We start from the raw sequence: 25433 nt of genomic DNA, 5'->3' as shown, positions 1-25433 counted from the left end.
GAAAATCTATAAACAACAAATGCTGGAGAGGGTGTGGAGAGAAGGGAACACTCTTGCACTGTTCGTCGGAATGTAAATTGATACAGCCACTATGGAGAACAGTATGGAGGTTCCTTAAAAAACTAAAAATAGAATTACCATATGACCCAGCAATCCCACTACTGGGCATATACCCAGAGAAAACCATAATTCAAAAAGACACATGCACCCCGATGTTCACTGTAGCACTATTTACAATAGCCAGGACATGGAAGCAACCTAAATGCCCACTGACAGACAAATGAATAAAGAAGATGTGGTACACGTATACAACGGAATATTACTCAGCCATAAAAAGGAACGAAATTGGGTCATTTGTAGAGACGTGGATGGAGCAAGAGACTGTCATACAGAGTAAAGTAAGTCAGAAAGAGAAAAACAACTATCATATATTAACGCATATATGTGGAACCTAGAAAAATGGTATAGGTGAACTGGTTTGCAGGGCAGAAATTAAGACACAGATGCAGAGAACAAACATGGACACCAAAGGGGGAAAGTAGCAGGGTGGTGGTGGTGGTGTGATGAATTGGGAGATTGGAATTGCCATATACATACTAATATGTGTAAAATGGATAACTAATAAGAACCTGCTGCATAAAAAAATAAATAAAATAAAATTCAAAAATAAATATACTTACAAAAAAAAAAATAAATAAAAGCCTGCCCTGCTGAACTCCAGAGTACCTATGGGCTCACTTGGCCAATGAAAAGTGGGCAGAAGTGACACTAAGAACATAGTTTCCCATCTTTCTTTCCCTCTGTCTCAATGACAGGAAATGTTCCCAGGAGAGGCTACTCCATCAGCTTGGCTTCAGTATGGAGATATGGAACAGAGTGGCAGCTGAGCCTTTATAGGACATAGGAGTGAGAAATAAACCCTTATTATCATTAAAAAAAAAAAAAAAAAAAAAAAAGATGCAGGAGGGCTTCGCTGGTGGTGTAGTGGTTAAGAATCCGCCTGCCAACGCACAGGACACGGGTTCAAGCCCTGGTCCGAGAAGATCCCACATGCCGCGGAGCAACTAAGCCCATGCTCCACAACTACTGAGGCTGCACTCTAGAGCCCACGAGCCACAACTACTGAGCCCGCATGCCACAACTACTGAAGCCCACGCGCCTAGAGCCCATGCTCCACAAGAAGAGAAGCCACTGCAATGAGAAGCCCGCACACTGCAACGAAGAGTAGCCCCCGCTCGCCGCAACTAGAGAAAGCCCACACGGAGCAACGAAGTCCCAATGTAGTCAAAAATAAATGAATAAATTTGTTTTTAAAAAAATGATGCAGGAAGTCTTGAGCTAAGTGCAGAAACCTGCAAAACTGACATCATAAAACATTCGCACATGAATAGAAAAATACACATTACCTAAGCACAGAGTAACATCTGACAATGCTCCAGAACAAAGAGTAATTTAGACAGGAATCCAAAGTTATCAGAAAGTATCACTGAAGAGATTGGCATTTTTCTTTGACTATATTTCCTAACTGGATTTGTTCACTTACTGACCTGCCTATTCCTACCTCCAGATAAGGAGACATTCTCAAGTATGCACACTGCTGAGTGTAAGTCAGAAAACATACCGATTTACTGTAAATGTTCACGTGAGAACCTAAACTTTAATTGCAGCTAAGAAAAAAGTTTTATAAAGGGCTTCCCTGGTGGCGCAGTGGTTGAGAGTCCACCTGCCAATCCAGGGGACACGGGTTCGTGCCCCGGGCCGGGAAGATCCCACGTGCCACGGAGCGGCTGGGCCCATGAGCCATGGCCGCTGAGCCTGCGCGTCTGGAGCCTGTACTCCGCAACGGGAGAGGCCACAGCAGTGAGAGGTCCGCGTACCGCAAAAAAAAAAAAGTTTTATAAAATGTAATTAACACTCTATTCTAATTAAGAATTTCCTTCCTTAATAAACAAAATTAGGGCTTCCCTGGTGGCGCAGTGGTTAAGAATCTGCCTGTCAATGCAGGGGACACGGGTTCAAGCCCTGGTCCGGGAAGATCCCACATGCCATGGAGCAATTAAGCCCGTGTGCCACAACTACTGAGCCTGCACTCTAGAATCCGCGAGCCACAACTACTGAAGTCCACGTGCCTAGCGCCCATGCTCCGCAACAAGAGAAGCCACTGCAATGAGAAGCCCGCATACCCCAATGAAGAGTAGCCCCCGCTCGCCACAAATAGAGAAAGCCCACGCGCAGCAACGAAGACCCAACGCTGCCAAAAATAAATGATAATAAAATAAATATTTAAAAACTCTTATCTATAAATAAAAATAAATAAAATTAGCTTTCATTTCAAGTAAGCTTGACTGTCAGTCATAGCAAGCAACCAGGTCTAATCGAATATCTGACCATTAAAAAAAATAATCAACTGGAAAGGATACATTTACATTCCTGTTAACATTCTATAGCAGTGAGTCAAGAGTTAAGACATAGCCTCAGTGATGTACTTCTCCAACAGAACCTGGTTCTAATTAACAATCTGAGACCTGTCCTTATAATCTCCTGAGGCCTGTAGGACTAACCTAAATGCAACTCGTTACTTGCTACTTTCTGAATTACTCCTGACCACCTCTGACTACCAGCAATACCACTGTACTTCACTGCTTTAATCATCTTGGCTTTTCAACTTACCAACTCTTTGAACCTGACTTGTTTTCGGATCAGCATTTCAACCCTGGCTTCTGCACTGAACTACCTGGCTCTGGAACTCAGTGTCTGCTCGCTTAGGACTCTGTACTACCCTTTCTGTTTGGATGACTCAAGTATCCCACTCCCTCAGGGGTATCCTTTATTCGTCTAAGGGTACCCCATTCCAGACTACTCCCACCAATAAGGAAGTGGAGATTAGAAAAGGCAACCAGGACTTCCCTGGCAGTCCAGTGGGTAGGACTTCGCACTTTCAATGCAGGGGGCCCAGGTTCAATCCCTGGTTGGGGAACTAGATCCCACATGCATGCCATAACTTAGAAGCCTGCATGCTGCAACTAAGAAGTCCACGTGCCGCGACTAAAGATCCTGCATGCCGGAATGAAGATCCCATGTGCCGCAACTAAGACCCAGCACAGCCAAAATAAATAAATATTAAAAAAAAAAAAACACGAAAGAAAGAAAATACAACCAATTACAGAATTGCTGGAAAATGAATGAGGGTAAGTGCATCATTGCTAGGTAGTAATTGTAGAGCATTTAAATAAAGTCATATCACATATATATGACACAGAAAATAACTTAAGACCTAGTAAGATATAATAACTACTTGAATCATATTGTAATTTTAACACTCGAAAAATTAGACTGACCACTTAAACAGGGAACAAAGAATTAGTGTGAAACAAAAATTAAGAAGCAGAACTGGAGGGACAAAGACATACTTAGGACATAATCTGAAACTCATTACAGAACAGTTTTTAAATTAAAAACTGTTAATTAAAAATTACAGTTTTAATCAAGCATTGGCAAATTATTGCCTTTCTGTTAACATTTCACTGGTCAGTTTATACCATACAAGTCAGTATATATCACAGACGCTCAGCGGAATGAATTTTCTAGTTTGACTAGCAACACAGCCACAAAAGTCCCTGAACTCAGCTTCTCTAAATCACCTATTATGTACCCGTGAACAAAGAATCCATGTTCATTTTCAGTATGGGATCTATACACATGCTTGGGTTTGGATTCCTTCTTTTACAAGCGCCATTAATTTTCACTTTTTTCGCAAGTACTTTTGTCCTTGTTCATTGATTCTCATATACAGAAATATAAGAACAAAGTGTTACATAAAGTAATTGAAAATGAGACCTAAATTATTAGATGGTCTCTTAGAGATAGAATAATTGCATATCTAGAAAAAGGTATACAAAATTAGTTTTTGGATATTAAATGGCATTTCCATGAAACCCACCAAAGATTATTACACTGCATATATACAAGAATAGATAAGGGCAAGAATTTGTGTTCACCAAATGCTTGCTAAATGCATAAAATCTGTTGGAGATGTGTATTCTTATGGAAAAATTCACCCAAAGTATAATATTGATAGACTTAAGAATACAGCCTTTTAAAAGCTACACATCTGAAAAAAACAGACAAGAATCATTCATGTTTCTAAAGATAAAAAATAGAAATTCAAACATCTGGATTTTTTAAATGACTGCCTTCACATGTCAGATAAAACAACAGCTTACGGAAACCAAAACTGACTCTGAGGTCAGTTTTAAGTCCCATTCATAATATTCTATAGCAAAATACTAGGCAACTCTCTGGTTGCTTAGATCACTTCTTAGCAATTTTGAGAAGCTATTATAGATTGTCAGGTTCACCTTATGTAAGAGTAGCTGGGCTTCCCTGGTGGCGCAGTGGTTGAGAGTTCACCTGCCGATGCAGGGGACACGGGTTTGTGCCCCGGTCCGGGAAGATCCCATGTGCCGCGGAGCAGCTGGGCCCGTGCGCCATGGCCGCTGAGCCTGCGCATCCAGAGCCTGTGCTCCGCAACCGGAGAGGCCACAACAGTGAGAGGCCCGCGTACCACAAAAAAAAAAAAAAAAAAAAAAAAAATCAGGCAATCCCTAATTGCAATCAGATTAAAATTAGGAAAAATATTAAATAAGACCAACACTGGACCACAGAACCATTTCTCTGAACAAAAGAAATCCACTGACATAATAGACACAGGAGTGGGGAGTGGACACATACAGTTTAAGTCCTAACAAAAAATGACTTATTGGGGAAAAAAAACAACCAACAATCACAACTTCGTTATATACGCCAGGCCACTGATCTGGGTGTGTGGAAATCAGCAACGAACAAAATATACCATCCCGGGGCTTCCCTGGTGGCGCAGTGGTTGAGAGTCCGCCTGCCGATGCAGGGGACACGGGTTTGTGCCATGGTCCAGGAAGTTCCCACGTGCCGCGAAGCAGCTAGGCCCGTGGGCCATGGCCGCTGAGCCTGTGCGTCCGGAGCCTGTGCTCCACAATGGGAGAGGCCACAACAGTGGGAGGCCCGCGTATGGCAAAAAAAAAAAAAAATATATATATATATATATATATATATATACACATATATATATATACCATCTGATCTTATGGAAGGTACCCTATACTGGGGAGAAGCAAACAGTAAACAAATACCTATACAGTTGGGGTAATCAGTATTTTGAAGAAAAATAAATCAGAATAAAGAGTTAGAGAGGGACTTCCCTGGTGGCGCAGCAGTTAAGAATCCACCTGCCAATGCAGGAGACACGGGTTCAACCCCTGGTCCATGGAGATCCCACAGGCTGTGGAGCAACTAAGCCCGTGCGCCACAACTATCGAGCCTGCACTCTAGAGCCCGCAAGCTACAACTACTGAGCCCGCGTGCTACAACTACTGAAGCCCACACACCTAGAGCCCATGCTCTGCAACAGAAGCCCACACACCGCAATGAAGAGTAGCCCCGCTTGCCGCAACTAGAGAAAGCCCACGCACAGCAACGAAGACCCAACACAGCCATAAATAAATAAATAAATAAAATTTATTTTTAAAAAAGAGAGAGAGAAGAGGGGAGGGTGATCATTTTATACAGTGTGGTCAGAAAGAGACTGATTTTATGCCAATAGCCATTTTTCACATCAGAAAATCACTTTTCAAACCCAGATTTTATCCAACAATACAGTTACTAGTATCATTAGTTATTTCACTGCTCCTCTATGGGTTATATGCAACCCAATCTTATAGGAAAATAGTCTCCTAAAAAAATGGTTATTACTAAGTCAATAATTATTTTGGGGGAGCCTAGAGAGTGCTAGGAAATGTGCTGATACAAGAAGCAAAATCAGACACTAGCCCTGTCCACAGAGAGATTCCACTCTAATAAGGGAATCAATCAATCACACAAAATTGTCTTAACAAATCAAACTTGTCAGCAACTTTCTTGTCTAAGACAAAAAAGTACACAGTGCTGCAAGAACACCTGATGTAACTTCTGGGTAAAAATGGCACATTAGACATTACTCCACTATTACCCCTTACAGAAACACAACTAAACAACTGAGGAACAAATTCACAATGAAAACAACTGACGAGGAAAGAACAAAATTTTAGAAGCTGAAATTAGATGAGTGAAAACGAGCTTAGTCCACCCAAGAGTGCTGAATCCCAAAGCCAGACACAGGGCTATGTGAGAAGTAACCTAATTTATACTGCAGATACTGCTGATAGCAAGAGATACCCTGGTACTCTGAAGTAGGACTAGATGAAAATCTATCTAAGAAGCAAAGCAGATCGCACTCCATGCTCCTGGGCCAATGGCCCCTCATTCACCAGGATAAAAGAGGAAAGGTTTACTCTCTAAGGAATAAAACAGAATCTCAGACCTGGTGTCACCTGGTACAGCCAAAGGCAGCACTACCATACTGAAAAGGCAGGAGAATTCCAGTGGACTTTTACAGATGCTGATGTTGCCTCTCAATCTCCCTCAGCTTAAAGTACGCTGTGCAGCCAAAGCCCAAGAGAGAAGACCTGAAGACACTGATACTGGGTGTTCCCAGTGAAATGATTCCACTGTTACACAATGAAGCTTAGTCAAGAAGCCCCACTCATGCGTAGAGCTTCCCATCAGATTTTCAGAGCCCTACTTCTGAATACAGAGGACATACAATAGTCATCAGACCTCAGAGAAAAATTCTGTGAATTGACTCACCCAATGGCCATACCACCCTCCCAGTTGTGCTTTCTTAAACTAGAAAACTAAAACCTACATTTGCCAGAATCTCTTGCAGCTAGGCTTCTGGATGCAAATTAGGTACTCTAATACATCCATAAGCAATGAAAGAAGGAAGTATCATGGGGCCACCGACCTGGTCTTTGTGGCAATTTTGCTGCTGACAAGCAGGGTCATTAAAACCTGAAATTCTGGGCTTCCCTGGTGGCGCAGTGGCTGAGAGTCTGCCTGCTGATGCAGGGGACACAAGTTCGTGCCCCGGTCCGGGAGGATCCCACATGCAGAGCGGCTGCTGGGGCCCGTGGGCCATGGCCGCTGAGCCTGCGCATCCGGAGGCTGCGCGTCCGAAGCCTGTGCCCCGCAACGGGAGAGGCCACAACAGTGAGAGGCCCATGTACCGCAAAGGGGGAAAAAAAAAAAAAACTGAAATTCTTTTGTCCTATATCAATACCACACACATTACTGTAGTAAACTTTTTTTTTTTTTTTTTTTGGGTATGTGGTCCTCTCACTGTTGTGGGGTCTCCCATTGCAGTGCACAGGCTCCGGACGCGCAGGCTCAGCGGCCATGGCTCACGGGCCCAGCCGCTCTGCGGCATGTGGGATCTTCCCGGACCGGGGCACGAACCCGTGTACCCCTGCATCGGCAGGCGGACTCTCAACCGCTGCGCCACCAGGGAAGCCCCTGTAGTAAACTTTGAAACCAAGAACTGACTCCTCCAATTTTTGAGATTGTTTTGGCTATTCTGGATACCATGCATTTCCATTTAAATTTTAGGCTCAGCTTCTCAATTTACAAATGAGGCAGCTGTGATTCTGATAGAAACTGCACTGAATCTGTGGGTCAATTTGGGGAGAATTGCCATCTTAACAATATTAAGGTGTCTAGACATGGCTGTGGGCTCAGGAAGTCTTAGGGCAGCCTGTCTGCTGATGGGTGGGGCTGTGTTCCCACCTGGTTGGCGGCTTGGCCTGTGGCATCCCAGCACTGGAGCCTACAGACTGTTGGGTGGGGCCAGGTCTCAGTCTGGTTACCTGGGCAAGATGTCCACCTCGAGGAGAGTTCATGCAGATGGATACTCCCTAAAATGTCTGCCACCAGCTTTCATGGTCCCAGAAGAACCACAGCCAACCCCCACCTCCCCAGGAGACCCTCCAAGACCAGCAGCCCCAGATCCAAGATGTCCAGTCCCCTGAAGCAGGTTCTCACTGTGATGGTCACCACCTTCCACAAGTACTCCAACCAAGAGGGCAACAAGTTCAAGCTGACTAAGGGGGAGATGAAGGAATTCTGCACAGGGAGCTGCCCAACTTTGTGGTGGAGAAGGTGGATGAGGAGGGCCTGAAGAAGCTGATGGGTGATCGGGACGAGGACAGCAACCAGTAGGTGGACTTCCAGGAGTACACTGTTTTTCTACCCCTCATCACTACCGTGTGCAATGACTTCTTCCAGGGCTCCCCAGAGCAGCGCTGATGCAGAACTCTTGGCTCCCTGCCATGGGTCTCTTGGGCCCAGGAGGACTCTGTCTTTTTTAGTTTTATATTCAGTAGATGTTTTTGCTTCTTGACACCTCCCCCGCCAAAAATACATATATATATGCCAATATTAAGTCTTCTAATCCATCAATATAGGATGTCCTTCCACTTATTTAGGTCTTCTTTAATTTCTTTCAACAATGTTTTGTGACTCTCAGTATACAAGTCTTGTACTTCTTCTGTTCAATTTATTCCTAAGTACTTCATCTCTTTGATGCTACGGAAAATGAAGTTTTCTTAATTTCATTTTTGAAAGTGTTCACTGCTAGTTTACAGAAATACAGCTGAGTTTTGTACATTGCTTTCATACCCTGAAATCTTGCTGAGCTTGTTTATTAGCTTTCAAGAGTTTTTAGTTTTTGTTTTTTACAGATTCCTTAGGATTTTCTTAGAATCATTTCATCTGCAAATAGAGACACCGGTTACCCTTGAACATCAAAGGTTTTAACTACAAGGGTCCACTTACGTGAAGATGTTTTTCAATACTAAAAACTATATTACTACATGATCTGCAGTTGTTTGGCTACAGAGGATTGACTATAAGTTATACATGGATTTTTGCCTTGCAAAAGTCGGCCCCCCCCAACCCCCATGCTGTTCAAGCATCAACTGTGTAGCTGTTTTACTACTTCTTTTCTGATCTGAATGCCTGATTTCTTTTTCTTCCTTAACTGCCCTGGCTAGAACCTCCAATACAATGTTGTATATAAGTGGTAAGAGTGGGCAACCCTGTCTTATTCCTGACCTTAGGGAGAAAGCAGTCAGTCCTTACCATTAAATATGATGTTAGCTACAGGTTTTTCACAGATACCTTTTACCAAGTTAAGAAGTTCCCTTTTATCCCTCATTTGAATATTTTTATCATGAAAGACTGGTACATTTTGTCAAATGCTTTTTCTTCCTCTATTGGGATGATCATATGGTTTTGGTCCTTCGTTCTATTAATAAGGTATATTACACTGTTTACTTTCACAGACTGAACCAACCTTGCATTCCCAGGATAAATCCCACTTGGTGATGGTGTATAATCCTTTTACATGTTGGTGGGTTTGGTTTGCCAGTATTTTTGCACCTATATTCATAAGGGATATTGGTCTGTAGAGTTTTTCTGAAATAATGTCCATTCTAAGTCCATTCTCCAGTTTGCTTGGTGTCTTGAGGCAGTTATTCTTACAGCAACAGCAGTGACAGCTTCCTGGTCCTGAAGTATAGCTAGCTATACACTGTTTTTCAATTCAGTGGTTTCAGTGGTGACCTCAGACATAAAAGCTCCCAAAGAAGATCAGTTCTACAGTGTTTGAGGTATTGTTACTGCTTCTCTGACCCTTCTAATAATTTTTTATAAGCATCTACTTTCCATATTGTTTTCCTTTCTGATTAAGATATCTATTGGTTTCCTGACAGATACAAAGACCTAAACGATTAGAAAAGGAAATTAACTTGGAACAATCAGGAACTATGAAGGAAAACGGAGACTTCTGAAAAGAGCAACCATTGCATCCATGAAACTGAAATGAGATCAGTATGCTCTAAAGAACCATTGAGAATAAAAAGAAGCTATTGGAAATTTTGAATATGACAGCAAAAATTGGAAGATAAAATTGAGAACATCTAGCAGAGAAGAAGAGATTTTTTAAGATAAGAAAACTAAAGGATCAATTTAAGAGGTCCAACATTTGAATAACAGGAGTCTCCAAAAGTAATAAGAGGAAGAAATCATCAATAAAATAACTTAAGAATGTTTCCAAGAACTGAAGACATGAATTTCCAGACTGAAGAATTCTCACCAAATGACCAGCACAGTGGATGAAAAAAGATCCACACCAAGGAACATCCTTGTGAAATTTAAGAATTAGACCACAAAGATGATACAAGCTTTTTAACTTTTCACTCATTAGTACTTCTTAGCAACAACAGAAGCTAGAAAACTGTAGAGCATGCCTTCAAAATCCTGAGGAAATATTCTTTACAATTTAGAATTCTATACCAAAACTATCAATGCTTATGAAATGCAACTAGACTAGAAAAGAGCACAGACTCCAAATGCTACTTCTTTAATAAGATAAAACTGGGACTTCCCTCGTGGTCCCGTGGTTAAGAATCCACCTTCCAAAGCAGGGGACGCAGGTTTGATTCCTGGTCAGGGAGCTAAGATCCCACATGCCGCAGGGCACCTAAGCCCACACTCCACAACTACGAAGCCCGTGTGCTCTGGAGCCTGTGCGCCACAACTAGAGAGCCCACGTGCTACAACTAGAGAGCCCGCGTGCTGCAACTACTGAGCTCACGTGCCACAGCTAGAGAGAAGCCCACGCACCACAATGAAAAACCCCACATGCCACAATGAAGATCCCGCGTGCCACAACTAAGACCCAACGCAGCCCAATAATAAATAAATATTTTCTTTTAAATAAGATAAAACTAATAGAAAGCCTCCTGATTCTGAATGACTTGGTGTTTTAACAACTGGTATCATCTTTCTTTATAGTTAGACAAAATTAAGTAAGTAGGAAAAATACTATTTTCACAGACAATCAAAAGGTGGTATAGGGAAGGGAAACTAAGTATAGTACACTGTTGAATTCTGCTGGGGGTTATGTTCATAGAGTATAGGTATTTTTGCTATAACAAAATATATGTGTTCCTGAAAACTCTTACATTCTGCACATATTAAAATTTAAAAAGAATGGGAAAAATAAGGTTGGAACAAACCACTAAAAACCTATGCAACCTTGTAACCAGAGCACTAGCAGTAACATAATTAGTACCCCAGGGACTTCCCTGGTGGTTCAGTGATTAGGAATCCACCTGCCAGTGCAGGGGACACGTGTTTGAGCCCTGGTCCGGGAAGATCCCACATGCCGTAGAACAACTGAGCCCGTGTGCCACACTATTGAGCCTATGCTCTAGAGCTCACGAGCCAGAACTACTGAGGCTGCATGCCACAACTACTGAAGCCCAACCGCCTAGAGCCCATGCTCTGCAAGAGAAGCCACCAGTGAGAAGCCCATGCACCACAACGAAGAGTAGCCCCCACTCACCGTAACTAGAGAAAGCCCACGTGCAGCAACAAAGACCCAACGCAGCCAAAAACAAACTTTAAAAATAAAAATAAATTTTAAAAAATAATAATGATGATAATTAGTACTCCAGGAGATGACTTGGACAATGCAAGCAGTCAGTTTAGTGTGTCTAGAGCTGCCTCAAGAGATGCTCAGAGATGCACAACAACATCAGAGTGGCCATGCTGGCTTGCAGAAACTGAGACATTAGAGATAGAAATAGACACTGAACACAACCCCGGCTACAAGAACAAAGGTGGTGCACACCTCTCTGGGGGAGGGAATCCTGGGTGCAGGCACTCCTTTAACTTTCTTAAAATAGAGTTGAAATCAGAGCTTTCTTTCCCTCTGAACTCTACTCTTGATATTCTGACTCTCCTTTACTAGGAAAAGTCATATGTAAGTCAATACAACCTCTAATTACAATATCATTTCTCTATTTACCAGTCACATATGAGCGAATTGGTGCTACAGACGCATTTGCAGCAGAACACAGTGAAATAATACTTTATATACCAAAACTGATCTAAACTAATCTCAACTAAAATGTAATGTATGACTATTGGGAGGATAAGAGGAAGAAAAATTTGTTATGAAGAACAAAATGAAGAAGTCAATTCCTCATCTTCCATGGCACAAAGTCAATAATGCCATTTAGATATCAAGATAAATATCAAAGGAGCAGTTAAAATAGTTGAAGGTAATTTTTTCATAAGAAGTCTTGGAGATCTCTGAATCCTTAAATTATGTTCACACATACGCATTTGTTGGATAGTCACAGGTTTTGGGGGTTTTTTTGTAAAAGCTCACATTTACAAAACCGGATAGGGAAGATTTCCCTAAGAAATGAATTAGAGATCTGAGGTTTAAGGAGGAGTTAACCCAATGATGACAGAAGTCCAGACAAAGGAAACTGCATATGCAAAGGCCCTATTAAGAGACAGCATGGTAAACAGGACTGAATAAAAAATTTCATGGTTGGAGAGGAGAGAGCAAGACCAAGTATGGTGTGAGTTGAAGCCACAGTCATTCAGGAGCCAGCTCATGAAGAGAAGAACTTTTAGGTATGTCCAAGTTTGTCTAGGGTAATTTCCATTGATGCCAGTGTCCCAGCATAATTATCAATAGCTCCCTCTCTCACACCAAGAAGGAAGTAACCCTGTTTGAATGCTAAATTATACGGCCACCCTAGTATTAGGTAATACTGAGGATTTTACTCTTCATCCTAGAAGCTACTATCCTGGAAGCCACTTAAAGTGTTTTAAGCAAAGGCGGTGAAGCCATCATTTTTTTAGTACAGAATGTTAGAGGGATAAGTGTTCTGGTACCCTATCCAGTGTTTTGTTATATAAACATTGAGTAAGACTCTACTTTAAATCGACCTTTAAGAATGTCTTCTTCCTTTCACATCACTCTTTATGACCTAAACTCATGACCTTTATTCCCATTTCTTAATTATGGTCAGTGGCTTTGACCCTACTGCTCTTCTCTACCATTAGATGCTCCTCACAGTCAACAATAAGTTCCCACGAACCAAAGTCAATGGACACTTTCTAGGCCTTATCACACCAAAACTGTACTACCATTCCTTTGTAAATCTCCTTGCCTTTCAGGACAACACCTCTACTAATGTTTTCCATTTAGAAGCCAACCCTACTTATCTCTCAACACTCAGATTTCACTGCCTCCCCAATTCCTCTGGGATGTCTCTCAAAACTTTACAAAGCTCCTACTCTGCTTTACGTGGTATGGAGAAAGGGGTAGCCCCTTTCTCCATAGCAAGATGTGGGTACTGCTATCACAGCATTTGTTACATTGTACTAGCATATTGCAGTTACAGTATCACAATACTGTAGTGCATTTTATATCTTCCTCACTACATTGTAAGCAACTTGTTAACAGGCACTAAGTGTCCCATCTCCCTGTTACCAGCATCTGATTCAAGGCCTGGCATGTAGTACTTGTAATAGGGAAGAACCTGACTCCATATTGATCTGTTTCTTCTACTTTAACCTTTGTATTCTATTGCTTTTGCTATAAGTTAATCATTAAATGGATGTTGCCTACAGCTTAAAGTATACATAATGAGCATCTCCAGGAACCCTGTCTCCCAGTTAAGCTAAAATACCTTCGTTTAGTTCACTAGGAATACCCTAACCAGGCCCACCTGGGAATGGATGCAGGTAAGAAGAAATGAATATATCCCCTCCCGTTCTGGCCTGAACCAGGAAATATTAGCAACAATGTATCACCTTTTTTACTTTACCCCTCACCTCCCCTTCTTTGTTCTGAAAGAAACTAGCACCCAAACCCAGGCAAGATGGTTCTTTGGGAAACTAGTCCACCATCTTCTTGGTGTGCTAGGCTTCCAAATAAAGTCACTATTCTTTGCCCCAACAACTCGTTTCTCAATTTACTGGCCTTCTGTGTGGCGAGCAGTACAAGCCTGCACTTCGTAACAGTACCTGTTCCACAAATGTGTGCTGAATAAAAAATGAAAACAATATTTCTGCCATGAGTATTCAAGACTTATTTAGAGATTTTAGTTTATTTTAAAGTTATTATTAAGGCACGGAGTAAAGTAGGAAGTTCTTCAACAAGGAAGAAAAGACAAAAGAGGTCTCTTTCAGTAATTCATTTTTACCCTTTCCTTATTAGCAAATGAAGCCCTCAGTATTTCAAGCAGCTGCCTCAGTTACTGCACCCTCCTGACAAATCCAAGATTATCTCAAATATCACTGTGAAAAACTCACATCTAGTACCATTTCCAAAAGTAGCACCCAAACCTGAAAGTCAACAGTCTTATGTAAGACAGATGACAGTGCTCCATGGGCCTGCTTCAGGTCGGTATTAAATGGCATGATCCACGTAAAAACCCTGTAACAATGCTAGAAGACAGAGCGAGGATCTATTCTAGCTCTGCCATTGATCTGCTAAGTTATCCCAGGCAAAATATTTAACCTCTCTGAGCCTCAAGTTTCCTCACCCACCAAACAGGGTTATCATAACACTTAAAAGACAGTGTCTGTAAAGCACCTAGCATAGTACCTGGCAAACACAATAAGCAGAAGATAAATGTTAGCTCTTTTTGTCCCGCATCTTGTACCAGTATTCTTATCTTTCTAGGTCTCAATTTCTGAACCTACACAGTGGGCTGGATAGATCAGATGATCCAAGTCCCCTCCAAGCTATAAATGTGCTATAATCCTATGATCAATAAACACAAATGCGGGGCTTCCCTGGTGGCGCAGTGGTTGAGAGTACGCCTGCCGATGCAGGGGACACGGGTTCGTGCTCCGGTCCGGGAAAATCCCACATGCCGCGGAGTGGCTGGGCCCGTGAGCCATGGCCGCTGAGCCTGCGCCTAAGGAGCCTGTGTTCCGCAACGGGAGAGGCCACAACAGTGAGAGGCCCGCGTATCGCATGCATAAATAAATACATACATACATACATACAAATGCAATAAAGGCAAAAAATTAAATTTAAAAAGGACCAAGTAGGGCTTCCCTGGTGGCGCAGTGGTTGAGAGTCCGCCTGCCGATGCAGGGGATGCGGGTTCGTGCCCCGGTCCGGGAGGATCCCACATGCCGCGGAGCGGCTGGTCCCGTGAGCCATGGCCGCTGAGCCTGCGCGTCCGGAGCCTGTGCTCCGCAACGGAAGAGGCCACAACGGTGAGAGGCTCGTGTACCATAAAAAAAAAAAAGGACCAAGTAAACATATTAGCTAGGGAAAGTCTCACTTATCATCTAGGTCTACAGCAAAGATATCAGCAGAAACCTAAGATTATGACCCAAATGTGGATCTTTTTACTCCTTTATGTTTGCAACATGAGCACAACAATAAAAATGATCGAGAACTAAAAAGAACCTGCAGAAATTAAAAATAAATTCCCCCAAATGGACACCCATATGCTGTTACTGGCATCAAAAACTGGCCAAGTTGTAATTACTTTATCCAATGGTTAACATTTCACCAGTAAATTAGTTTAACATTTAACCATTTTTATCAATATGTTAACCAGGAGAAAAAATTTGATATTGTCAGAAAGAGGGAAGAGGATAATCATGGCCCTCTACGGCCTCTGAGAAATTAGGTAGTCACTGCAAAGCTGACATCTCTGGTCACGGTAAACTAACCCTACCCATTAAAGGCTGTTGACGTATCTTCAAAATGACGATATAGCACATTTACTGACATGTAAAGAAGTTCACAAAGCAGTGTAGCATGAAAGAAGGTTATGCATCAATATTTATCATGAACCCATTTTTCGTTAATAATATGGATATAAAAAGAAAAACTTAGAGCTCTTATTTATGGAACTAAGGGTGACTTTTATTTTCTTCTTGGTGTTTATCTGTATTTTCTAATTTTCCATAATGAATATATAATTTTTGTGTAACAAAAAAATTAGTTTTTTAAAATTTCCCAAATATAACAGCCAAAACACAATCCCTTTTATCAGAGAGATATATTGGGAAAAAAAAAAAAAAAGAAGTTAAAAACTCTGATTAGGAAACTTCCCTGGATCCTAGAAATAATTGGGAACTTCAGTTAGACAGGGTGTCGTCACCCAATTAACACTTAAGGCTCATTCTCACTATTTGTGCATGAAATAGACCTACAGTGATGATGCAATAGTCTAAAGATCTCTAACTCAGAAATACCTGAGGTGAAGTCATCTGGACAAATGAAAAGAACAAGCATAATGGAGTATATGGAGAAAAAAAAAAAACATTCAGCAGCATATTTTTACAGTGCTTTATCTTTCATTCTGTGTGTTTACTTCCTTGAGCCTGGGTACACCAAAAGATTACCTAGTCTAACCTCCTAGTTTAAATAAACAACTCCAAAAGATACGCTCTACCAAACATCCTTTGAAAGCATGGAAAGGAAGCATCATGATGGTTTCATTACTTAGGACCTGTCACCTAGCCTTTAACACCAATTCTAGGCGTCTATCCTTCCTGTTCTTCCCTTGAAAATTAAAGTAATATTTACCATGAAGTTTTATACCTCTCATATTAAGGCAAGGGTGTTACTGGCAACTTGCTTCTACCAGGGCAAAATAAGGACATAAACAAAAGACCAAGTAATATATGGGATCAAATTTTTGTTTTTCAATTAATTATTCTACCTACAAAGGAAAGTCCCTAGAGCAGATTAGCATTTATTACTTTAGGTTTGAAAACTGAAAAATATTAATGTTAAAACAACCCTGAAGATACTGTTTAGCCCTGCACCTAAATTTCATTCTGTGTGACCAGAATATGTAGAAAGTCAACACAGTAAACATATACAATAAGTCCAAATATACAGTAAATCCCCAGCACCCACTTCTCCCCAAAGAAAGAGAAAAAAAATAGTTTATCTGATTTACTTTCACTTCCATATACTTCCTAATTTATTCAAATAGCCAATTCTGATAAAAATCCACCCGTTATTATGAGACAAGTAAATGACAGGCTAGAAAAAGATCTGGGTTTCTTAATTCTTCCTGAGATTCAGAAAACTACTAGTTATGCCTTATCCCAATTACACAGATGAGGCATGAAAGCTCAAAGAATTAAAGTATTAATACCTGCCCCAAGTCACAAAATGTAGGAAGGTGCAACTTCATGTAGTGCTCTTGCTTAACACTACTGTATCTCAAGCTACTGTGACTGACAAGTGTCCCAATTATACATGCGAGTAGCATGTGAACATCTGTACGTATTTTTTAACGAAAACACACAAATCCAAATTTCCCAACAGAAGTTTCCTTACTAACGTACTGACAAAGCAAAATCAGAGGAATGTCGTTTTCCCAAAGGAATATACTATGTAGGCTTGATCCCCTCAACCTCAAACCTATCCTATTCAAAACTTGCTTGGGGACGAAGGTAGGAAGCCTACAAATCTTCAGGTGCATATATACTGTGAAAAAAATACAAGCAACATTACACTTTATTCTATTTTGAGAAAAACTTTTCTTTTCATGAAATTATATTTAAAAAGAAGCACCATCTGTTTTGAAAAGATATGAAATTCTGCTTTAAATAACAAATTTTTTGTCCAGTATCTCAAAGACTAATTTGAAAACACTGGCTTTGAGGCCCAATACCTATAATACACTAAACTATGTTTCTTGGGACATCCTTTTTATTTTTTTTTAAGATTTAGTTTTATATTTTTGGCTGCACTGGGTCTTTGTTGCTGCGCGCAGGCTTTCTCTAGTGGTGAGCAGAGGTTATTCTTTGTTGCGGTGCATGTGCTTCTCATTACATTGCGGCGGCTACTCTTGTTGTGGAGCACGGGCTCCAGGCACACGGGCTTCAGCAGTTGCAGGATGTGGGTTCACTAGTTGTGGCGCACAGGCTTAGCCGCTCCATGGCATATGGGATCCTCCCAGACCAGGGATCAAACCTGTGGCACCTGCATTGGCAGGTGGATTCATTTTTTTGTTTTGTTCGTTTGTTTGTTTTGCGATACCCGGGCCTCTCACTGTTGTGGCCTCTCCCGCCGCGGAGCACAGGCTCCAGATGCACAGGCCCAGTGGCCACGGCTCACGGGCCCAGCCGCTCCGCGGCATGCGGGATCCTCCCAGACCGGGGCACGAACCCACGTCCCCTATATCGGCAGGCAGACTCCCAACCACTGCGCCACCAGGGAAGCCTGGCAGGTGGATTCTTATCCACTATGCCACCAGGGAAGTCCTGGGACATCCTTTTAAAAATATTTTTTTTAATGAAGGGACAGTAAATTGACTTGCTCAGCATCTCAAACAATGCTACAGCATCCATTATATTAGTTATATTCCAGTGAGCCCCCATCTCCAGTTTCCTAATTAATTCATAATTCTCAAAAGAGAAAATGACTTTAGAGTCAATTTTGCATCCTTTCAAGCTTGAATATCTACTGTGAACCAATCAATCAATCAAATTTATTTGTGTTTGTGGAATAAAGCACAACTTCTAGAACCTGATGAGTCAAGCGAAGTTACTAAGAAGTAGTCAATTAAAAAACATGAATTATTACTCTTATATGTAATCCCAGAGCTCTAAAACTTAAATTTTCATTAATTCATTTGGTGACAAAACTTGACCTGAATGGACATGAGGCTATTTTTAGTTGTCTTTCTCCATTTACTGTGACTATTAATCTTTCCCTGCAGAAATACCTGTTTCACATAGAGTGCTACCCCAGACCCCACTGGGGTGTCATATACAGTATACGCATCATACTACCTTCTTAAAGTTGGAATTGCTTTTAATTCCAAACACTTGTGGCTATAAGGGTTTTACATAAAAGACTATGGATCTGTACCACTGAAGAAAAAAAAAATGTATGCATCCACAAAATTAGTTACTGAACAACTGTTAAACATAACTTTCTCTTACATTTAGTTTTCCTGCAGAATTAGTTAATTCTGAAATTCTCAATTAAGTCAATTTTTCTTTGCTTTTTTGTTTAAAGTGTTGACTGATGGTATTCATCATCATTCTTGGCAAGTATTCAAAAAAGCTTCCAATGAAATATAATTAGGCTTGGAATGAACTGGAGTAGCTATATCTTAGATCTAAGATCAGTTTCCCTGTAAGAGACCACCTGCACAGAAGCCGTTGTCAAATTCTTTCTAGCAGGACAAGTGTCTCCAAGAATTCTTCTGTCTTTGAGGTATGTTGTATGCTAAAGAACCAAAAAGGGACTAAGTAATTTTGGAATCTATAATTCTCTCAAGACTTGCTTTCTTTTTTTTCTTTCTTTTTAAATGAAAGCTTATTTATTTATTTATTTTTGGCTGTGTTGGGTCTTCGTTTCTGTGCGAGGGCTTTCTCTAGTTGCGGCGAGCGGGGCCCACTCTTCATCGCGGTGCACAGGCCTCTCACTGTCGCGGACTCTCTTGTTGCAGAGCACAAGCTCCAGACGCGCAGGCTCAGTAGTTGAGGCGCACAGGCCTAGTTGCTCCGCGGCATGTGGGATCTTCCCAGACCAGGGCTCGAACCCGTGTCGCCTGAATTGGCAGGCGGATTCTCAACCACTGCGCCACCAGGGAAGCCCCGAGACTTGCTTTCTTAATCTAAATCCACCTAACAGACTAATTACAAAGACTCTAACTCCAAATAAGTTACAGAAAATTATTCTTAAACGAAAGAGCTCAATGGACCCAAACAGATAATAAAACATTTCTTCTTTTTCATCTTACAAATTGTACTTCAATTATTGTTCAAAATTAAAATATTTCCAAGATTTCCAAGGATTACTATGCACAGGCACTGACCTCCCCACTAGACCCTAATAAAAAAGCAGTAGGGACTTCCCTGGTGGCACAGTGGTTAAGAATCCGCCTGCCAACACAGGTGACACGGGTTCGATCCCTGGTCTGAGAAGATCCCACATGCCACAGAGCAACTAAGCCCGTGCACCACAACTACTGAGCCTGCTCTCTAGAGCCCGCGAGCCACAAATACTGAGCCCACATGCTGCAACTACTAAAGCCTGTGCGCCTAGAGCCCGTGCTCAGCAACAAGAGAAGCTACCACAAATGAGAAGCCCACGCACCGCAATCAAGAGTGGCCCCTGCTCGCCACAACTAGAGAGAGCCCGCATGCAGGAACGGAGACCCAACGCAGCCCAAAATAAACAAATAAATATTAAGAAAAAAAAGCAGTAAACAACGAATAAACCCATAGCAAGAAAGTGAACAGAAAAAGGATCATTAGCAAACATTTCAACAAATTTCTAGTAGATAAAATGTAGAGGACATCCCTGGTGACACAGTGGTTAAGAATCTGCTTGCCAATGCAGGGGACATGGGTTTGAGCCCCGGTCCGGGAAGATCCCACATGCCCCGGAGCAACTAAGCCCGTACGCTACAACTACTGAAGCCTGCGTGCCTAGGGCCCATGCTCTGCAACAAGAGAAGCCACTGCAATGAGAAGCCTGCGCACCACAACGAAGAGTAGTCCCCACTCGCTGCAACTAGAGAAAGCCTGTGTGCAGCAACAAAGACCCAACACAGCCAAAGATAAATAAATAAATTAATTAAAAAAAATAAAAACTTAGTGGCTTAAAAAAAAATGTAGATAAAAGTACCTACCACAGAACGTGCACACAGGGGCTACAGGAGAAAGTAAGGCAGACTTAAAATGAGGGATTAACTCATGAAACAGCTTTGCACCTCACCCTCCTGGGCACCCCTTAACATAACTGCAGGCTTTCCAACAAGTTGGCCAAGAATACATCCCATTCCTACATAAAGAGATCCGAATTTGCTCTTACACTCAGAAAAGTGGGAAGGAGCTACCTAAATAACCCGGCAGTAATATTCAAGCATTACCTAGTTCTTCATTTGAAAATGTAGACAACCAAGGATCAGCAATTGACAAAAATGAGTAGGAAGATAAAAAGCAAACCAAACAAAAAGAACAAGTGACCAGGGAGGGAAAAGAGATAATCCAATTAACAGAAGAGAATTTAAAAAGAAAACCCTAAATATTACTCTCAGACAGATTAAAGAAAATAATGCATCCTTAAAAATAAACGCAAGCTGAAAAAAAGAGAAATACCTGTACAAAAAGATTTCTTGGAATTAAAAGTATGACTTGTGCCTTTAAATGTCACTATTGAGCTGGAGAAGAGCAAAGTAATTTCCCAGGATGAAAAAAAGTATAAGGAAACAAGAAACCCAGGAGTTCAACATTCCAACAAGAGAGAACAAAGAAAATGGAGCACAGAAAACATACAGAAAAAAGTAAATTTCCCAGAGCTAAACAAAGACCAAGACTTTAAATGGAAAGGACCTGCTTATAACAACTACAATGCATAAGAGAATATCCATACCTAGACCTATCACCATGCAATCCCAGAAAACCAGGAGAAAAGAAAATTCCAAAGCTTCCCGAGAGGCAAAGCAATTACCAAAAGAAAGTAACTGTGACTGGCATTAGGTAGACATGAACAACAACTGGCTACTAGAAGACAACGGGGCAATATGATACTTTCCAAGCTGTAAGGAAAAATGTTGAACCAGTATTCTATACCTAGCCCAACTATTCATCAAGCATGAGACAAAAATCAAAATTATTTTCAGATACACGAGACTTGGAAAGTCTACCTCCTGCCATCTTTTCTGAATAAGTAACTTAAGGATGTTCTCCAATAAAATGAAGGAAGAAACCAAGGAACTGAAAATGTATGATACAGGAGGAAACCGGGTCTAAATCAGGTAAATTCCTAGGACGTCAACTGCACATCATGTCTTAAGAGCAGAGAGCTTAAGGGAAGAAAGTAGCCTCATATAATAGATATTATGATTAGATGTCTTTTAAAAGTTTGAAGATATGCTAAAGGCAAAATTTTCTTTAATCAGCAAGAAAAATGGAAGGCTATTTAGGAACAAAATTGTACAAAGAAAGTCAGGATTGAAATATGAAAGTAAAATGTGGTATGTTTTGAGGAATTGATGGCACATCAGAAAATAAAATACATCTAATCCTAATAGATATATATGTTCAGGCTCTCTCTATATAGTTATATATAGATATTTATCTATCTATAAAATCCCAGTACACTACCTGACATCTCAAAGAAAATTGTTTTCAATTGTCAAGCCCTCAGACAGGCCTCCCTTAACTATACCATCCCTTCACCCTGCTCTATTTTTATTCCCCTAGTATCTGTTATCCTAACATTATATCACATTCACTGATTTCATTGATTCTAACACATATATTCTTCACTTTTTAATCTTGATGAAACCAGCATGCATTTTACAATCCATGCAGAGCATTTTACAACTACAGTCAGCCAGGTGGCAGTCTTGTTACTGTGTGAAAAACCTTCAGTGGATACCTTCTGAAAAGATTATAAAAGCACCAGCATCAAAATGTTTCAGATTAGCTGAAATACAATTTTTATTCGCTTGCTGGGTATCTCCCCTATCATCAACATAAGGGCAGTAACTTATTTTTTTCAAAGCTCTGTATCCTCTACATAAAACAGTGACTGGCAGGTAACATACTTAATCTGTGTCACACTTTAACATCTCTGAAAACAGGGTGGGTCCAACAGGATGGATCCTGCATAGTTGGCCCTGAAGTTTTTCTTCTTAGTGGTACATGTGATAATGGTGAATCATATAAGCAATGGCATCCAAGATATGAAGAAATTCAGTAATGAAAAGTTTGGAGGAAGATGGAGACAGTAGTGAGTGAATTGACCCATTTCAAAAGACGACTCCAAAGATTAGAAAATCCAGGAAACAGAAACATAAGCTTATTATTATTTTTATTTTGTGGGACTAAATACTCAAAGAAATAAAAACAAAAAAGGCTAAATGTGATTGTCTCCTGGAAGGAGGCAAGAGACATCGTTTTTCACTATAAGCCTGTCTATACAATTTTTTTTTTTTTTTACCAAGTGCACATATTCTTTATGAACCGTTTTTCAAGTATTTAACAAGATGGGGAAGTTGAGATTCACATACTGAAAATCACAGAGACTGAGACAGGAACATTTACACGGAGACAGAGAGACATTCAGGGGAACACAAAGTCAAAGTCAGAATCAGGTATCTCCAGAGATTTCAACTGGCAAGAGGGGATGAAGACCACCGGAATTCTGGAGGCAAACCGAGCAATATTCTAAAGCGTGACATCAACACTAGCTGCCTACTGAGGATAACTATGCCATTTTGCTCATCAGAAAGGCAAGGTAGGATCGGCAAAGGCTTGCTAGTTTACCCGTGTGCCCTGAACTGAAAAATTCAGACCCTCTTATGTGAAAAAATTACAAGCTCTCCCTCGCCACAACTCTCCACGTTTACACAACACCCTTTCACCTGCCCTGGCCTGTCAACATAAGGACAGATGCGGGGACTGAGCTGGGTCTCCCCTACACCCGAAAAAGCAAATGACTATGTCTGGGCGATACAAAAGCTAGGGGAGAGGACTGCTGCGGGAGGGCAGGCGGTTCGTCTATCCGAGAACGGTGGCCAAGACGTGAAAAAACCCAGCTTGCGGAGTCCGGTGCAGAGAAACACCCAAAGACCGCGGCCTGTCTCGGCATAAAGAAAGGACACCTTTCCCCAGAGAAAGCTAACCAGCTTGAACACCCAACTTGCCCAGAGTCGACAGTGGCGCGCAGTTCAGACTCCGCCCCTCCCTCTTCGCCCAAGGCAGGCGCAGAAAGATCGCAAAATGTCACAGGGCCAAGACTGAGCGCGCCAAAGCGGGACCCACCCCCGGGAGACCGGGACGCCGGAGGCAGGTCCCTCCCCTTCCTCTCTCCGCCCGCGCACAGCTCATTCATTCTCCAGGCGGGCAGCCGGTCCTCCCCGGCCGGCCATTCCTGCACCGCAAACCCACCAGATGCTTTGTCTCGGGCCTGGCCGGAAACCGGGGCGCGCATTCGAGCGCGCGCCCAGACGCCACCTCCCCGCACCTGGCGCCCGCCCGATCTCCGCGCGTTTAAAGCCTTCTGGATCCCGGGGTCCGAGGCCCGAAGCCGGTCGCCTGTCCCTGGCGGCCCCAGGCGCGCACTTCGCCGAGTCCCACTGGGTATCCAGGATCGGGAAATGTGCATCCCGGTCCCACCATCACTACAGCTTGAGACCCCCGCGCGACCCCCGCCCCCGCTGAAATACACTAGATTCTTTCTCCTTCTTAGAGACCGAGACCCTGCCCCTTCCGAAGGACGTGAGCACCCCGGCCCTCGCCCTCCCGCCCGAGCTGCGCCCCCGGCACTCACTTGAGGAGCAGCTGGTCGTGCTCGGCCTTGAACTTGCCCAGCTCGATCTGCAGCTTGGCGCGCTCGCGGGCCGTGTCGTCGAGCGCGCGTCGCGCGTCTGCCAGCTCGGTCTCGTAGAGTGCCTTGAGGCCGGTGAGCTCGCGGCCGCGCACCTCCTCACGCTCCGTCACCTGCAGCTGCAGCGCGCTGTTCTCCGTCTCCAGGCTGCGCACCTTGTCGATGTACACGGCCAGCCGGTCGTTGAGCTCGCGCAGCTCCTCCTTCTCTTGCAGCCGCGACAGCCGCGTGGGGCTCAGTGGCGTGGCGGGGCCGCCGGCGCGGCTGCCCGTCCGCTGCTGCACGGGGGTCGCTGTCGCCATGGCGATCGGCGAGGAGAGCTGAGCGCTGAGGCCGCGGGCAGCGCCGGAACACGGAGGGGGCGTCAGGCGGAGAAGCGTGAGGGAAGGCACGAACCGACGATCCGCGCTCGCGGAGAGGCAGACGTCGGGGGGAAGGACGAAGCACCTGGGATGGCGGGAGAGGGGTTACAAGCACAAAGGGCAAAGGGGGAGGACTACGAATCAATTAAACGTAAAACGTCCTTTGTAAGAAAACATGCACACACTCACACACGCGCGCACACACGCTCAGGAAATACAGGGTGAGGGTGGCCGGGAGAGCCGAGCAGAGTCCGCGCGCCGCCGCCGCCGCCGCCGCCGCCGCCGAGTCTCCCGCCCGCAGCACTTTGTTTCCTCTCAGGCGGCGCTGAGCCGCGGGCGGGGTGAGGAGGGCGGAGGGGCGGGCTGGCTGCGAGCCGCTGGGGGCGGAGGTGGCGCGGACCGCGGCGCCGCGCTCCCCAAGATGGCCGGCGCGCTCCGGCGTATCCACGTGACCGTCGCTGGCCAATGGAGGGCCGGCAACTCGGGGGCCGGGCCTGTAAATTCAAAATCTGGCCATCAGGCAACCGTCGGCTCGGCGCGCCCGGCTGGGCGTGGCTGGGGGCGGAAGGACTGAGGGCTGTGGGGAGGGGTGCCGGAGACTGCTCGAGCGGCGGCTTTGGGCTCCGCGCCGGCCGTGCTTTCCCACCAGCGCGCGGGGACCGCTTATCGGGTCGGGTCGGCGGATGGCGGGAAGGGGCCCAGAGGCTTCCGGGGCGGGTCCGTGCCGCCGCCCACACCCGGCGGTTCAGGGAAATTCAAATGTAAACGTCTCTAACTGACACACGCACAACTCGTAGAGCCCGGGACGACCGCGGGCGTTGTAACCTTATACCCGCCCCGCGGTGAGGGTTCGGAAAACGGCCTGGAGGCCCGGCCGCTGTGGAGTTATGTAATGAGCGCTGGTGTCCGAGCTTCAAGACCAACTGCGTGCGGGTTCCAAGTGCAAACCT

The 25433-nt window shown here is 43.4% G+C and overlaps 1 protein-coding gene across 4 annotated transcripts in view; it reads right to left on the bottom strand.

Annotated features, from left to right (window-relative positions):
• LMNB1 (lamin B1) overlaps positions 1-24843 on the bottom strand; it is a 75004-nt gene extending 50161 nt beyond the window's left edge. For 2 of the 4 annotated variants that reach the window (XM_067731609.1, XM_067731610.1), the window contains exon 1: positions 24065-24841. In XM_067731609.1, the coding sequence (XP_067587710.1) occupies positions 24065-24423 (359 nt within the window). In that variant the 5' untranslated portion in view covers positions 24424-24841. Of the gene's footprint in view, positions 1-24064 lie in introns of all 4 variants that reach the window. The other 2 variants (XM_067731608.1, XM_067731611.1) reach the window with 2 other exon arrangements.
• Between the last annotated feature and the right edge of the window lie 590 nt (positions 24844-25433).

This window comes from Pseudorca crassidens, chromosome 3 (genome assembly GCF_039906515.1).
Source record: "Pseudorca crassidens isolate mPseCra1 chromosome 3, mPseCra1.hap1, whole genome shotgun sequence".
Lineage (NCBI taxonomy): Eukaryota > Metazoa > Chordata > Mammalia > Artiodactyla > Delphinidae > Pseudorca > Pseudorca crassidens.
Note: the sequence above shows the minus strand (reverse complement) of the source record. Positions and strands in the feature narration are given on the sequence as shown.